This window comes from Podarcis vaucheri, assembly GCF_965113315.1.
Source record: "Podarcis vaucheri genome assembly, chromosome: 14".
NCBI lineage: Eukaryota > Metazoa > Chordata > Lepidosauria > Squamata > Lacertidae > Podarcis > Podarcis vaucheri.
Window position 1 is genome coordinate 54,584,742 of NC_138752.1, and position 15,401 is coordinate 54,600,142.

Here is a 15,401-nt window from a genome sequence, read left to right on the forward strand (position 1 = left end):
CTTAGGGTAAAGAAGGATCCACCCATAGCCTTAGCGCTTTGCACAGCTAAGATCACAGATCCAGGCCCCAGCCAAGACTCTGAGCCACTGCTAGTCACAGTAAGCAGCTGTGAAGTAGACTGACTGACTGGCGGGCTAGCAAAGTCAAACAGCTTTGTATGAAAGGGAGCCCTTTCGGAATGAGCTTAAGTCATTTCTTTCTGAAGCAAATGTTAATACTTGGGCTTTTCCGTTGATGCTCTGGTTTTCCAGATGAGGGTGGTGCAGGGGAAAGGAGTTCCATACCTTTGAGCTAGTTTTGCTGGTGGATTCTACCCCACGTGTAAACTGGCCCTGAGCAATCCTTACTGCAAAGCTCCTTTCATGGTAGGGCAGTGCTGTTGCTGCCCTACGACGGATGGCTGTGTGACTAAGGACTAAGGCTTAGCCCACCCGCTGAGCTTTGCTCCTAGTTTGTGCCCTTGACTCCTATGCTGCCATCTGTGCAGCTTTTTCGTAAATCTTTCATAAGGGGTGGGCTAGGTTTATGAGAACTCTTAATGCATTTCAGATTTTTGCTGTTTTGCCCTTTCTCTTGTAGAGATACCTGAAATAAATCACATGAGAGGTAGAAGCTTTCAAATTAAATGTGCAGCTTGGATTAATCTTGGAAATTTATGGAAAGCCTGACTGTGCCATTTGGAGATAGTAAGAGTTAGCTGTACAGTGGTACCTCTGGTTACGTACTTAATTTGTTCCGGAGGTCCGTTCTTAATCTGAAACTGTTCTTAACTTGAAGACCACTTTAGCTAATGGGGCCTCCTGCTGCTGCCGTGCCGCCGGAGCATGATTTCTGTTCTCATCCTGAAGCAAAGTTCTTAATCCGATGTACTATTTCTGGGTTAGTGGAGTCTGTAACCTGAGGCGTATGTAACCTGAAGCGTATGTAACCTGAGGTACCACTGTATACCCCTGTGGGAGAGAAACAGCATTCTGGAGCATCCCTGTGTTAAGTTATGTAGGTTCAAACAAAAGGTCAGCTATGTAGTTTTAACAGCTGGGTAGAAACACAAGCCTAGTCTTCTGCAGGTGCAACAAAAAAGTTTTTTATTCTTCTGGTCTCCACTTTAAGCACAGCAGCAAAATTAACTCCTCTGGTGCTCAAAAGCTATCACATTAAAAAATAAATATCCTGAAGTGCAGTGTTAAAAGTAGGAACCAAAAACCCCATCCTGACCTCTGAGGCCTTTCCACAAACAGGCTTTTTAAATAAATAAATCCAGTGGCCAGCACCAGCAGTCCAGAGGGCACCAAGTGGAACGTCTCCTCATGACTGAGTCTTCCAGAGGGCTTGGGGTGGCCTGAGCCATTGGTAGCAAGGCGGCGGCACAGTGCAGGCTTGTGGCAAAAGCCTTCTCCACCTTCGCTCTTCCTCAGTCCCTAAACAACTCCTTCTGCTGCAGAGGCTGCACCTTGGCACCCGCCTGACTGTTGGTCCAGAAGGCGGCAGGAGACGATGCTGGAGCGGTTGTGGGGGCGGCTGAGGCTGCTTCTGAGGAAGGCCTTTGGGGTTTCTGCGTGGCAGCCACAGCTTCTGCCAGCTTCTCCGCAGGTACCATGTTCAAGACTTTCAAGGCATAAAGGAGCTGGAATTTGGCTGTGCTGACGAAGGAATTCCCCAGGAAGGAAGGCAGCCCGCCCATGCGATCTTTCTGGGTGTACAGGCGCACTCGAACCATTCCCATCACCTGCAACAGCACAGGCAAATGCTCTGTGACCAGAAAATACCACCATGCTGCAGCCCACCATCACCCACAGTCAAAGGGCTCTTTTTCCTCTGCGCTAGGAAAACCTGTATGGGACTCGGGTGGCGCTGTGGGTTAAACCACAGAGCCTAGGACTTGCTGATCAGAAGGTCGGCGGTTTGAATCCCCGTGACGGGGTGAGCTTCTGTGGCTCGGTCCCTGCTCCTGCCCATCTAGCAGTTTGAAAGCACATCAAAGTGCAAGTAGATAAATTGGTACTGCTCCGGCGGGAAGGTAAACGGCATTTCCGTGCGCTGCTCTGGTTCGCCAGAAGTGGCTTAGTCCTGCTGGCCACATGACCTGGAAGCTGTACCTCGGCTCCCTCGGCCAGTAAAGCGAGATGAGCGCCGCAACCCCAGAGTCGGTCACGACTGGACCTAATGGTCAGGGGTCCCTTTACCTTTACCTAGGAAAACCTATATATTGCACTGCAGTCTAGAGCCTCACTGCTCGGAAGATTAAGGAATGCCCTTTGCCCTGAGGTTAAGGCCACCAAATGAAAGCCCCCACCCAGGGGAAGCCCTATCAAGCTCTCCCACCCATTAACCCTTTGTTCCTTCCAATATTCGTGGCCACAGCCCTCCTAAGCAGCCTTTCCACAGAACTTCCATCTGCCCTCTGTGCTGCTGTCGGCCCCTGGAGCCCCGCCTCCAGTCCATGGTCCCGTGAGTGCACGGCGCTGAACTCGACAGCATGCAGCTCCAGCAAGGTCAGCTGCTTGGCATACAAGTGGGCCGCCATTTGCTGGGGGCCCTCTGTGGTGTGTGAAGCCAGGTGGCTTCTGTCAGACACACACCACCCAAGCCCAGCACCCGGTTCAGGCCGTCCTCCAGTGACCAGAACCACCAGCCCACGAACCCTCCAGGGAAGCCCAAAGGGCCATTGAAACGCATCTGCGACACAGGAGGAGGAAAAGGAGGAGCGTGTTACTAGGGCATCCATTTTCTGCAGCAGCTCCCTTTTTTGTGGAAGGCTTTTCCCTCCTTTTAGGAGGAAAAAAGTGAGTGTTATTGTGCAAAAAATACGGTACTTATTAGATTTATATACCAACCTTCCTCAAAAGAATTCGGGGCAGTTCACAAGGAAAAAAAACAAGATAAAAGCACAAATAGTCAAATCAAGAAACAACGAAACAAAAAATCCCCTTCCCACAGAAACATTTACAAGGCTGTAGAATATTAATCAGCCAATAAAGGACTCCTGGACAGTTAAGTCCAGTCAAAGGTGACACTGGGGTGTGGTGCTCATCTCGCTTTTCAGGCCAAGGGAGCTGGCATTTGTCCACAGACAGCTTTTCCAGGTCACCTGGCTAGCATGATGAAACTGCTTCTGGTGCACAGAGGACCTTGATGAGTGCCAGAGCGCACAGAAACACAAGCAGCCCAAGTCCTGGCTGAAGAAAAACGTGTTTGCCTGGCGCCTAAAAATTGGCAATGGCGGCGCAAGGTGACCCTCCCTGGGGAGAAGTATCCCACAACTGGGGAGCCACTGCAAAGATACGTTCTTGTGTTGCCACCCTCCAGACCTCACACAAAGGAGGGCCTCCGATGGAAATCACAGCGTTGGTTAATATAGGGAGAGGCGGTTCTTTGGGTATTGTGGTCCTGAGCTGCTTCATAGGCTTTATAGCTCAAAAGCTGCACTTTGAATTGGGCTCCATGCAGATGGGCCAACATTATGCTCTGACTGTCTCACCCCAGTTCTGCACACAGTGATGTGTGTCTGTGATTTCTCTTTCCGCCCTCATTTACTATGATTTAATTATGTATTTTTGTGTTCTCTGTTTTTATCTGTACGCTGCCTTGAGTTCCTGTTGGCGGAGTGTAAATATATAATAATAAATATCTAATAATAATAATCCGCCCTGTGGTCTCTCGATGAAGGGAATTATCAGTGCTTTTTTTTCTTTCTAAAAAAATGTTCTTATTTTCCTACTCATATTGAAATGCTGCCTCTCAATGATGCCAAACCTAGATTCACAAAATGTTTAGGGGTACACGGTCCCCAAGGAAAATAAATAATAATTAATAATAATAACAACAGCAGCCCTCGGCCGACCTCCCACGTGGACTGCTGAGCACGTGGCGTCCCTGCGTGGGCGGAGCCATCGCTCCCATACGCCGCGCCTCATCCTCTCAAGCCACGCCCCTCACAGGAAGGCGGCGGGATGCGGCCGAAGAGCATGTCGGGATGCGGGGCGTAGAGCAGGGCGTGGCTCCAGGCGGAGCGCCTCAGGGGCCTCAGCTCGGCCAGGCCCGGCACGCCCAGCGGCTCCAGGCCCGAGGCGGAGGCGGCTGTCCGGGGCGCGGCGAGACGCGGCTGCCCGACGACGAGAGGAGCCGTTCGTCCCCCCAGCTCCGGCGACGCCATCGCCGCGGACACGACGACCAATGGGGGCGCCGCGTGGCGGACTGGCAGCCGCTGGACCCAATGGAGAGGCTGCTCGTTTCACAGCGGCTCCGCCTCGAGACTCGATGGGGCGTCTTGGGAAATGTGGTCCGTTGGGCGGCGGGGCGGGGCGGGGCGAGGATGCTCTGGGCATGCGCAGAGTGCTGCCTTCCCCTCCCGGGCCGGATGGAGCGGAGGGAGCAGCTTCGCTCCGGACCAGTTTTTGGTATTTTTAATAAAGCATCTGAACATTATTTTGAAGGGACACAAGATTGTGAATCAAGGGTGTGATTATTCTGCTTAGGGACCCTTTGGGTGACTGGTTTTCCCCTTTTTAATTTATTTTTTTCATTTTACAATATTAAACAATAAATATAAATCACACACAAGCCCAGTGATGTTTTCTGCTCCTTCCCTCCCTCCTGCGGTTTCTTATTTTTCTAGCAAATTCTTACTGCATATCTTAATTTAACCATTTTACCCATTTATCCTTTTTAATTCCCTTATAATCCTTATGGCTCCTGTTTATATCAATCCTGCTAATGTTTTTAGTTGTTTACAGTTTGTTTTCATATGTCCAATACATTTCCCCCATTCTGCTCCAAAGAGTTTATCATCCTGATACCTTAGTCTTCCAGTAAGTTTCTCCATCTCCGCGTATTTCATCAGTTTTAGTTGCCAATCGTCTCTTTCCAGTTTTGTGCGCATATCATTCGGGCAGCCCTGATAGCATACATAGTTTTTTTCTGATATTTGGCGCCCCTTCTCCAAGTATACCTAAAAGGAAAGCTTCTGGTTTTTTAACAAAAGTTATTTTAAACATTTTTTTCAATTCATTATAGTATAAACAAATTCCCAGAAGGCCTTTGCAACCTTACAGAATCACCACGTGAAAAAAGTACCCTCTTTCTCTTTACACTTCCAGCATATATTGGCTTTAAATTTGTCAGCTTGCTAGGCGTCAAATAGCATCTATACAACATCTTCATGTAGTTTTCTTTTAGTGCGCAGCATGCTATAAATTTTAAATCTCCTTTCCAAAGTCTTCCCCACGTTGCCATATCAATATTATAATTGGGTGACAAGTTGAATTAATGGAATGAACTCGCAGAGAGGAAAGAGGAATGTGTTGACTGGGCGCAGGAGCCCTGGTTTAAGGTCCACCGGGGTCCCGGCTGGAAAATGAACCTTTCAGAACACCAGAAAAGTGGCCCTTTGCTCTCACAATGGCCCCGGAGATGCCAGGGTGTACAATGGGGAACCTGCAAGCAGCATCGCAGCACACGAGCCCTCTTCCCTCCTGTAGTTTCCAGCAACTGGGATTCAGGAGCCACCCACAGCCCTATCCTCCGCGAGTTTGCCCCATCCTCTCTTAAAGCCATCCAAGTTGGTCTCCTGTGGCAGTGAGTTCCATAGCTGAGTCGTGTGTTGTGGTTTATATGTGCAATCTGCTCTTAGGTACCCAGGACAGAGGCCACGGAGGCCCCGCCGGGGAGACCCGTGAAGGCAAAAAGGCTGCCTCTGCTGTGTGCGCGCCATGCCCCAGGGGCACCTCTGTCCCAACCCCGGAGCTGCTGCTCTCCCGACCTCCCCTTGGCCCCAGAGGTGCTACGAAGGGCCAGGCAGCCAAGAGGAGGCGTAACAAGGCAGACAGGCTGCCAGCAGCTGCTTCTTCAGGCTCCTGGGAGCCACTTTGGGGACCCCCAAAACTTCCCAGCACCTGGCGATATTGCGCGTAACTGCCTCCTTTTCTTCCCGCAGCGCAGCAGCTTTCACAAGGTGGCGGCGTGTGGCGGCGGCTGAGACAAAAGGTGGCCTCGACAGCCAATGAAATGTGGGGCTGGCGGCGGGGGGGGGGCGGCGGCGGGTGGCAGCCTGAACAGGTTGCTTCTCTCCATCGCCTGCAAAGAGCCAGCCGGACGCGCCACTCTCCCCTGGCACTCGCAGAAGGCGGCCCGCACCTCGCCTGTTGCTGCGGTGCAGCAGGTAGGCGCTTGCAGGGGAGGGGGGCACCTGGAACTGGAGGGGGGGCTTTGTTTCTTTTCAGAGTTTTGCACGAGGCCCTTGCACAGGCGATGCACCCCAAAATTTGGGGTGGGCGGGCTAGAGACCTCAGGGCTGATAACGATGCCCCCCTCCATCCCCCCATCGGCTGCCCCCCCCTCCACCTCTCTTCTAATTTTCCGGCCAGCTCGATGCTCCTTCCATTCAGCCCGGGCACCTCCTTGGCAAGGGCCCCCCTTCCAGACCTTGCTCCCCGCGCCCCAACTTCTGGCTGCTCCCTGGTTCTGAGGGCGTTTCTTGCGCGTGGGTGGCAGCTGCCTGGGTGCTCCCGCGCAAGGGTGCTCGCTCCTCAGAAGCAGAGAGACTGGTGGAGCAAGGAGCAAGGGGGGGCACTGCCCCACGCAGGTGGCACCAGAGGACGCGGCGGATTTAAAACCCCAGCTTCCTGCGAGCCACTGCGCTCGAGTTCGTGTCCCGCAGGTGGGCGCAAGGAGGGCCGAGGCGGCAGCCTTCGCGAGCCGGGCTGGCCAGGCGCGCAACCGCCTGGGGTCTCCTAGCGCCGGGTGGCGGAGGAGGAGGAGAGGCCGGGTCGGGTTACAGCCGAGCTGTGCACTCCCCTAATGAGTGTAAAGACGAAGCCTCGGCGGCTGCCACCTGCGCGCCCTCCGAAACCGGATCGCTGGTCCCCGGGGAGCCGCTTCCCCAAGGCACAGGCGGGCTGGCGAGGCCCCGGCGAATGGAGCCCGTGTAACCAAATGCGCCTGCGGGGGACCTGGCGGAGCAACAGCTTGTCCTTTGTCTCTGGCCCCGCAGGAGAATTTCCCCTCCGACGCCCACGTCGCAGGAGAAAAGGACGGCATCTGACTCCGGCCGGGGAGAATGTCCCTCGTGAGGCCGAAGCTGGGCGCAGAGCCCTGGGGCGCTTCCTGCGGGGCCGGCGCCGTGGACGACAGCCTCACCAACCTGCAGTGGCTGCAGGGCTTCTCCTTCCTCCCCGCCAGCCCGGAGAAGCCTTCCTCTGCCAGCCTCCTGCAGCAGGGCTCCTGCGCGCCCGCCAGCCCGCCCGCGGGCGACACCGCGGCCATGGGGGCGCCCACGGGGACGGGCCAACCCACCAGCTCCAGCTCCTCCCTGCCGCCCCTCGCTCCCGCCCCAGAGGCGCTCGACTACCGGACCAACGGGCAGGTGAAGCCGCCCTACTCCTACGCCACCCTCATCAGCATGGCGATGCGGGCCAGCCCAGAAGCCAAGCTCACGCTCTCGGCCATCTACGCCTGGATCACCGAGAACTTCTGCTACTACCGCCACGCAGAGCCCAGCTGGCAGGTGAGGCGGGGCCTGAGCAGCAGGTGGTCTTGCAAGCAGATGCCAGGCGAGCAGGTTCAGTCCCCAGGGGCAGAGCAGGGGAGAGACTCTGGCCTGAAACCCTGGAGAGCCATGGCTGATGGGAGACAATACTGCGCTAAATGGACCAAGGACACGCACAAGGCAGAATGTTGTGTTCCAATGACATCAGGCAGGAAGGGCCAGGCCCAGAGGGAAGGGGGAGACTCAGCTGGCCTCCCATCAATATTGTGGACTTGAAAAAATGGGGAGTGAGTTTCTCCCCCTGCCCCAGAGGTGCCCTTCCCCATTCTGCTGGGCAGGAGGGGCTGCTGCAACCAGGGGCAGGGGGGAGCGGAACATTCCTCAGATGGGCACTAATAACTTCTGCCAGGGAGCTCTCTTGCAGGGCAAGAGACAAAGGGCACCTCAAATGATCCAGGGGGGCTCCCTCGGGAAGAAAGGTTGCAGCGTTTGGGACTTTCTAGTTTGGGGGAAATGCAAGGAAGAGGCAGCTCTTGAGAACATTAGGCGTGGCTTGGAGAAAGTGGATGTATGGAGAAAGGTTTTCCTCCCTCTCCTGCAAATGCTAGAACTTGTGGACAGCAACAAAACTGAAGACAGGGAGGTTCAGGACAAAGAGAAGAGAAAGCAATTCTCCATGGGGTACAAAGTTACTATGGAACTCCCTGCCACAAGAGGCAGTGATGGCCACCAACTTGGATGGCTTTAAAAGAGGTTGGGCAAATCCATGGAGGTCAATTGGTGGCTACAAGGCACAAGGCCAGTCACTGGCTCTGGTTTGCAGCAGGTCCTGCTTGCAAGTTTCTCACCATAGGGATCTGGCTTGCTCCTGTGAGAGCAGGATGAGGGGCCAGTGGAATCCCCCTGGCCTGATCCCGTGCACAGGAATGTGCCCTTCTGCTCACCCCTCCCTCTCTCCCCCCTTCTTCCCCTCCTGCCCATGGGCCTTTTGTCTCCTCCGCAGAACTCCATCCGCCACAACCTGTCCTTGAACAAGTGCTTTCAGAAGGTGGCGCGGCAGAAAGACGAGCCTGGCAAGGGGGGCTTCTGGCGGATCAACCCCCAGCACGCAGACAGGTTCGTCGACGGGATATTCCGGCGGAGGCGGGTGCCAACCTTTCCCTGCATTTCGGCCACTCAGGCAACATCCCCCTTGCCTGCCTCCGGTGCAGAGCTGAGCTGCTTCCGAGGGAGGGGACGAGGCCCCCTGCAAGAGGACCAGGAGCCCCAGCTGCCCGGGGGGCAGCGCCACCCTGGTAAGTGCAAGCAGCAGCCAGGCCAGGGCACCAGCAAGGCTGCTTGGACCGGGTCCCGCTCGCCTCTGGCCTCTGTGGGCAGAGAGGGGGTGGCTCTGCCGGGGGACCTCAGCTGGGCATCTGTGTTGGAGGACACCTTCGTTGGCAGCGGGAGCAGCATTGAGGACCTGGAGCTGACGGCAGCCCTCGGCTCCCTGGCCGCAGAGGAGGTGGTCCTGGCCTCCTCTGACCAGCCGGTCAGTCCTCTGAGCCAAGAGGGTCCCCCTCACCCTGTCCCAGCCCTGGTGGAAGACTTGACGCTGTATGCCGAGCCCCTGGGCCAACCGTGGGGGGAGGAGGAAGCAGCCACGGAGCCGCCGCTGGGACCCCCCTGGGCCTTCGAGGAGGAGGGAGGCACCTGCTTTGTCGAGGGCTTCCTAGCCGAGATGCAGCCATGGGAAGCATGAGTTCTGCAGGCCCCCAAGAGGCAATGAGAAGATGCAGCAGAAGCGGAAGTGGCCTTGGTTTGCAGCTGACCTCTGCCAGGGGTGGGCAGCCCTGCCCCAGAGCAGAGAGGCTGGGGGTGTCCGCCATAGTCATAGCCTTGCTTGATGCAAGTCATGCTGTGGTGTGTATGGCAGCAGGTGGCAGAGCGCCTGCATTCCCAAATGTCAAAAGGCACAACAGAGCTCCGTTAGCTCGGGATGTACAGCTTTTTCTGAAACCGATGAGCACACTCTCAGAGGTGCAAGGATGGGCAAAGCGGGTCTGCCAAAGGGCTGGGGGCCAAGAAACCAGGGGAAAGGGGGCACTTCTCGTCCTCTCCCTATTCAGAAGACTTCAAGGCCTCCCCCTCCTTCCCTTCCTGTGCATGCAAAACCAATATCCGTTTTCCAAATCAACTTTGGCAGCACAATGTTTGTAAGTAAATATATGCAAATAATTTTGTCTGGTTTCTGCTTCCTTGAGCAGCCTCGGCAGCCATGGAAGGAAAGGGGTTCAGCTAAGGCCTCCTGGCTAGCAGCTAAAAGGCAGGCCAGGAAGGGCATCGGAGCTCCCTTGGCAAACTCCCTGAAGGTGCCGGTGGGAGGTGGGCATTCCCATGCCATGCATGTGCTAAGGCATGTGCCAGCTGCTCCTCTGTGCCTGGGCAGGGAGGAAGGCAAACCAACTCTCCTTCCTGTCCTTTGGTGAGGAGATGGACACCGGGCAGCAGACAGGCCTGGACCTGCCTCGGGCAGTTGGGCAAGTGCTCTGGAGACAAAGAGTGGCAGCCTGAGCGCATTGGCTGGCTCATTGTTCCTCCAAACGGCCAGCCTCCTCAGAGGAACAAACTGTCCTGCTCACCTGCCAGGGTGGGAGAGAGATCTGCGAGGGCAGGGGCCAGCGAGGCCTGGCTGAGAGCACAGCACCATCCCTTCCCCTCCCTGGGGCACCCCACCCAAGGCAGCTGCCGCCCCTGAAGGGTGAAAGGCGGGTCTCTCCTCCACCAGCCCCACTGAATGGACCACTGGCCTGGCTTGAGAGGGCACTGGTGTCTGGGTCAAAAGCGTTTTGCCAGTAGATTTGGCTGCAGTGCCAAGGGGTGAGTGGCAGAGGTGGGCCACATGCCAAGGCTGCTGCAGAACCACTCCTGACTGGTGGGAAAGAAGGGCCAGGGGGGCAGTGGCTTGTTGGGCAGGCAAGGAAGGGGCAGAAGGCAAACTCAGAGCACGGCCACTCCCAACATTTATGTCACTCCTCTCAAGGTACCAGCAGCCTGAATTGGCGTAAGGCCCATAAAGGCGGGAGGCTTCCTCAGGTCAGTGAAGAGACTGGAGCTGCGTGTGCCCCTGTCCACATGGTCAGTGTGCCCCACCGGACACCAGGAAGGAAGAATCCAACAAGAAAAAGCCAGTCACCAGCTTCAACCAGACCGACACAGGAAGGGTTTATTACTATAAATATAGAAACACACTGGCCCAGCTCTGCTCTCTGGGCCTGGAAAGAGAGTGGCCCCCTCAAAGGCGGCAGTTGGGGGGGGGCAAGGAAGCAGCTGGCAGCCCCTCAGGCAGCTAGTCCACAAGGACACCCCTCACCCCCCCCGCCTTCTGGGTGAAGCAGTTGGGAGGGAGGAAGAGGAGGAGAAGGCACACCTGGGCACAGCCCCAAACCGTGGAGCTCAAGGTGGGGGGGGGGGTGAACAGGCTCCTGCTCAGTGCCAGCACAAGGGGGCACCCACCAGATGCCCCGGCCTCAGGGCAAGAGAGGAAGCAGCAGGTTCTGCGTCACCCTCCAGCAAAAGTGCCCCCCCCCCAGGTTGGCTCTGCTGCTCTGCCTCCAAATCCTGCAGCAAAGCAGCAGCAGCAGGTGGTGGTGGTGGAGGAGGAGGGGCAGCAGCTGTGGGGCAGAAGGAGCAGGTGCCAGTGGGGAGCCTCAGGCCACGTCCAGCTGAGTCCCTCCCGCCCCTCGCTGGCTTCCCCTCTGGAGTCCAGCCACCCCCTGGCAGGAAGTCCATGGAGGAGGAGGAGGGCAGAAAGGGCCTTGTGCCTGACACACTTTCCCTTTCTGCAGGAGCAGGAAGAAGCACCCCCCCCCCCGTGCCTAGATGGGGGTTTCTTCCAGGAGCCCCAAGTGCCGGCCGGGAGCAGAGCAGGCAGGCTGGAAAGCAGGAGGGGGGAAATCAGAGGCAGGGGTTAAAAAGGCCAAGGCGCCAACAGATATGTCCAAAGAGGGGGGGGGGCAGGAAGAGAGCACAGCAAGGCAGGAGGAAATCTTGTCCATCACACCAGCCTCACGGCCAATGTGGGGGGGGGGCACTGAATATCATGCATTTCTGTACAAAGACACAGAAGAGTCCCTTGGAGGGAGGGGGGGAGAGTCCTGGTCCGAGGCTGAGCCCCGCAGAGGGGGAATGTCTGTCTCGTGCCGCAGCATCGGAACCCGTGTCCCGTAAAGGATCCTTCGCTGGTGGAAGAGGAAGGGAGGCAGAGGGGGCTGCTTCCCCACAGGCAGGCAGAAAGAGGAGCCGCCCCAGAAGATGCGCCCGGGTGTTTGGCATTGTGAGCACCTCGGCGGCTTTCGAACCCTGAGCCAGGCGCTCAGGACGGGCTCTGCCCGCTTTCCACGCAGAGGCGGGGATTGTTGAACAGGAAGGGCTGCCCGGATTGGCTGGTCCCACGGCCAGGGAGGGTGCCAGCGAAGTCAGAAGATCCTGCGGTTGGGGGGGGGGGAGAGAGAAAGAGGCCGGCTCAGGAGCCCTGGTGCTGCTGCCCCTCTCAGCCCTCCTGCCCCCCAGGCATGGGGTGGGAGCAAGAAGCAAGGCAGGGCACCCGACTCTGACACCCCGAGGGGGGTGCCTGGCCCCTGAAAGAGACTGCCAACAGCAGGGCGGAAGCTGCCCTGCGCATCTCAGCCCCCTCCCCACTGCAGCCCCCCCTCTCCTCCGCCCCCTTGCCCCACTTCTGGCTGCCCTTCCCCACCCGCCCTCCCAAGAGGCCCCCGCCAGCGTATAGGGAGGAAAGACGAGACGTACCAGCTTACTCCTCTATCCCAACAGAGCAGGAGTCCAGGCCGAGGGCTGCCCAGGCGGGGCAGACAGAAAGGGGGGAGACGTTAGAAAAAGCGGTCAGAAAAGACGGACGGACAGACGCCCCCCCTTGCTGTGGGCATCGGGTGGTGCCCAAGAGCGGGGCGGAGGCCTCTTCTGCAACCCACCACGAGCCTCACCCTCTGCCTCTCAGCCTCTTCTGCCCCCTCTGCATGTGCTTCCCAACCCCCCCCCCCCCGTTCCCAATTGCCCTCCTCCTTGTGCCACACGGATGGGGCCTGTGTGGCACGGATGTACAGAACAGGGCCATGGCTGCCCCACAGAGAGCAGCAGCGATGCAAAGGCAGCCGGGCAATGGGTGCAGGAGCAGGAAAAGCCAGGGCGGCGCATGAAGCTGGGGGGACGGGGGACAGGTGGGTCAGGGCCCTTCCTTCTTGGCCAAGCGAGGGCCTCATCCCCCTCTCAGCGGAGGGGAAGGAGCGCCAGTCACCAGCAAGGGCTCCTTCCGATGTTACCTGGCAGGTAGACGTCCGCTGGCAGGTCGCTCTCCAGGATGGGGAGGCTGCTGGGGTCACAGGTGCTGCTGCTGCTGCTCTCCTGGACCAGGGCCTCCACAGAGGGAGGCTGGGCACCTGCGAGAGGGAGAAGGAAGGGGAAGCCTCAGCGCCTTGGCCTGCTGCCACTCCCTCGCCTTGGCCAGGGGCCCCCAGATCAAGGGTTTACCAAAGGCCTTCACATCTCTGCATTTCTTTGGTGAATGGTCTCTTTAAATTTGAAGGTCCATTATTGTTCCACAAGATGTGTATTTCTTTAAAGGCCAGAGCAAATAATGTGACCTAGTTTTACAGCTGTGAAGAAGTATAGCAGGTGCTGTTAAGTTGTGGTAATAAGGCTGTTGGGTATGGTATATATAAAGAGCAGTATGTAGCTCTCTCAGTACCCTGGTGGATGGGTCATGCTTATGGATATATTGTAATTTAGTGTAAAAGGAGTTTTTGTTTTTGTTATTAAAACCTAGCAAAAGTTACTTTTGCGTTTCTTGAATGTGTGGTCTCCCCAGCACGCTTTCTGCAGCCCCACTAATCTACGAAATAGCCAACATTCTTATCTATTGGTTCTCCTGCCCTTCTCGTTTAATCCCCACAACCAAGAGGTAGGTAAAGCCGAAAGAGACGGTGACCGTCCCAAGGTCACAGCCAGTGAGCTTCGTGGAGCGTGGTCTCTCCCAGGTCCTAGTACAGCACTCTAACCACTACACGTTGCTCTCGTGGCTGCTCCACTTTGCCCAAGCTGCCCCTCCAGGGGACCAGTCCTAGCAGTGGGGTTCTTTCCAGGCCCATGTTCAATAGCACAGACACGACATATACCCAGGAGGGGATCAGGCCAGAGGGTAAGGATACTCCCCCCCCCCCGCCGCCAGTTCTCACCCACCACAGGCCCAGCCAGAGCTCACCTTGCTGCAGGGGGCTGTCTGCCTCTGCCTCTTCCGCTGTCAGGCTCTTGAAAGATGGGAGGAGGAGGAGGAGAAAAAGAAAAGGGTCTCATTTCTGCAAAGGAGGAGGGTCGCTATACAGGCCCCTGCTTTGCGTTCCAAATGGGCAGAAACCAGCACCATTCCAGAGCGGGGAGTTTTGTTTTCGTGCAGGAAATAGGTTTGCTCCGGATCCCATTGAAAGGGACACTTGGGGCTCTCAAGGGGGAAAAGGGCAATTTTTTGGTTTAGTAAAATGTATGCCCAGTTTTCCTATAAAAAAGTATATTCAAAGCAGGTGACCACAATGACAAAAAAAGGCTTAGCATATAGAAATACAATAAAAATATGACACAAAACCCAGTAAGATAACATGTAAGCAGGAATAAAAATTGTGAATAAAAATCACATGGGTTCAAGCACCGGCCAAAATATGGGAAGATTGCTGCCAATGCCTCTCTGGATGATTGTTGCCCCCCCCCCCCCAAATCTGGAAAGTCAAGAGAAAACATTCTGGGCCCGACAGTTTCCAGCTAGGTCCAAGCGGCAGCTGCGTGGAAGTGGGAGCCCGGGCACCAAAGGCCAGCGGGGAGATAGAGAGGCAATACTGCCCCTCCACACTTGGTGGAAAATCCCCTGATCTGGTAGCCAGGCTCCGCTCAGCTTCCTAGGCTGACAAGTCAATGGAGAAGAAAAAAGAGCTTCCGTTTCCCTCAGTCTGGGAAGAGGCTGTGGAAGCCCATGGGAAGGGACTGGTGTGTTAAGCAAGGCTGTTATGGGGAGGAACAGAGCAGAAGCCAGCAACGGAGGGGATGCTTCTTCCCAAGGGGGTCCTTCCTCCTCAATCATCACATTTGGTGGGGAGGGAGACCCCTGCCAGAGCCCTTGGGGAGAGTGGCCTGCTACCCAACATCAAGAGGGCTTGCCCCCTTCCCTAGCCATCAGCACTGCTGCAAGCAAAGGGCAAGAGCAGCTCATCTCTCACCTGGTGTGCGGATGGGACCACAGGAGCCGATGAGGGTGGGGTGTGGGAGGGGAAGGAGACGGGTGATCAGGACCACCCATGGGAGCATCCAGCTGTAGCAGCTCATGGTGGGCGGCCCAAACAGCCCACCTGCTGTATACTGGCCACCTCCCGATGCCAGTAAAAACTACAACTTTTTGCAAGACGACCCAGTTTGCACACACACACGCACACACAGTCCAACTTGGCCAAGGAGCTCTTGCGGTTGCTCAGCTGTCAGCAGGAACAGGCAGCAAGGAGGTACGTTTCTGAGGCTGACAACTCAGCAAGGCTCACAGCAGCCCCAAGCCCGGCCCCAGCAGCAGGCCACTCCAGGCTTAGCAAAGAGGCAGGAGCCAGACAGGCAGGCAGGCAGGCAGGCAGGCAGGCAGAGAGTGAGAGAGATTCACCTCTGGGGAGCTGCCCTCCTGCAGCACGAGCTCTGTCCCGCTGAGTGGCAAGTCTGAGTCCTCCGAAAGCTTCTCCTCATCCTCTTCGTGGATGGGTGACGAGGGAGACCGGAGGGTGCTGCAGAGAACAAGAGACACAGCTGCGACCCAGGGGATTGGCAGCGGCTCGCATGGCGGGGGCGGTTTGACTCTGGGGCGAGAGGCAAGGCACAAGGAGCCCTGAGCTTCAG

General features: G+C 56.7%; 2 protein-coding genes and 1 pseudogene across 5 annotated transcripts in view; 1 reads left to right on the top strand and 2 right to left on the bottom strand.

The window, feature by feature from the left end:
• Positions 1 to 1,060: 1,060 nt before the first annotated feature.
• Positions 1,061 to 2,760, bottom strand: NUDT16L1 (nudix hydrolase 16 like 1). The gene is given in 3 exon segments (XM_082199460.1): positions 1,061 to 1,727; positions 2,433 to 2,560; positions 2,563 to 2,760. Coding segments are annotated over 3 exon segments (558 nt in total). The 5' UTR covers positions 2,678 to 2,760; the 3' UTR covers positions 1,061 to 1,412.
• Positions 2,761 to 7,055: 4,295 nt separating this feature from the next.
• Positions 7,056 to 10,518, top strand: LOC309519226 (forkhead box protein J1-B pseudogene; annotated as a pseudogene). Its single transcript, XR_014224620.1, has 2 exons — positions 7,056 to 7,502; positions 8,488 to 10,518. The product of XR_014224620.1 is annotated as a forkhead box protein J1-B pseudogene (transcript).
• Positions 10,519 to 10,663: 145 nt separating this feature from the next.
• MGRN1 (mahogunin ring finger 1) overlaps positions 10,664 to 15,401 on the bottom strand; it is a gene marked incomplete at its 5' end in the record, with an annotated part of 82,230 nt that continues 77,492 nt past the window's right edge. For 2 of the 3 annotated variants that reach the window (XM_082199763.1, XM_082199761.1), the window contains 4 exons: positions 10,664 to 11,951; positions 12,803 to 12,919; positions 13,741 to 13,786; positions 15,172 to 15,289. In XM_082199763.1, coding sequence (XP_082055889.1) covers positions 11,839 to 11,951; positions 12,803 to 12,919; positions 13,741 to 13,786; positions 15,172 to 15,289 — 394 coding nt within the window. In that variant the 3' untranslated portion in view covers positions 10,664 to 11,838. Of the gene's footprint in view, positions 11,952 to 12,272; positions 12,318 to 12,802; positions 12,920 to 13,740; positions 13,787 to 15,171; positions 15,290 to 15,401 lie in introns of all 3 variants that reach the window. The other variant, XM_082199762.1, reaches the window with a different exon arrangement.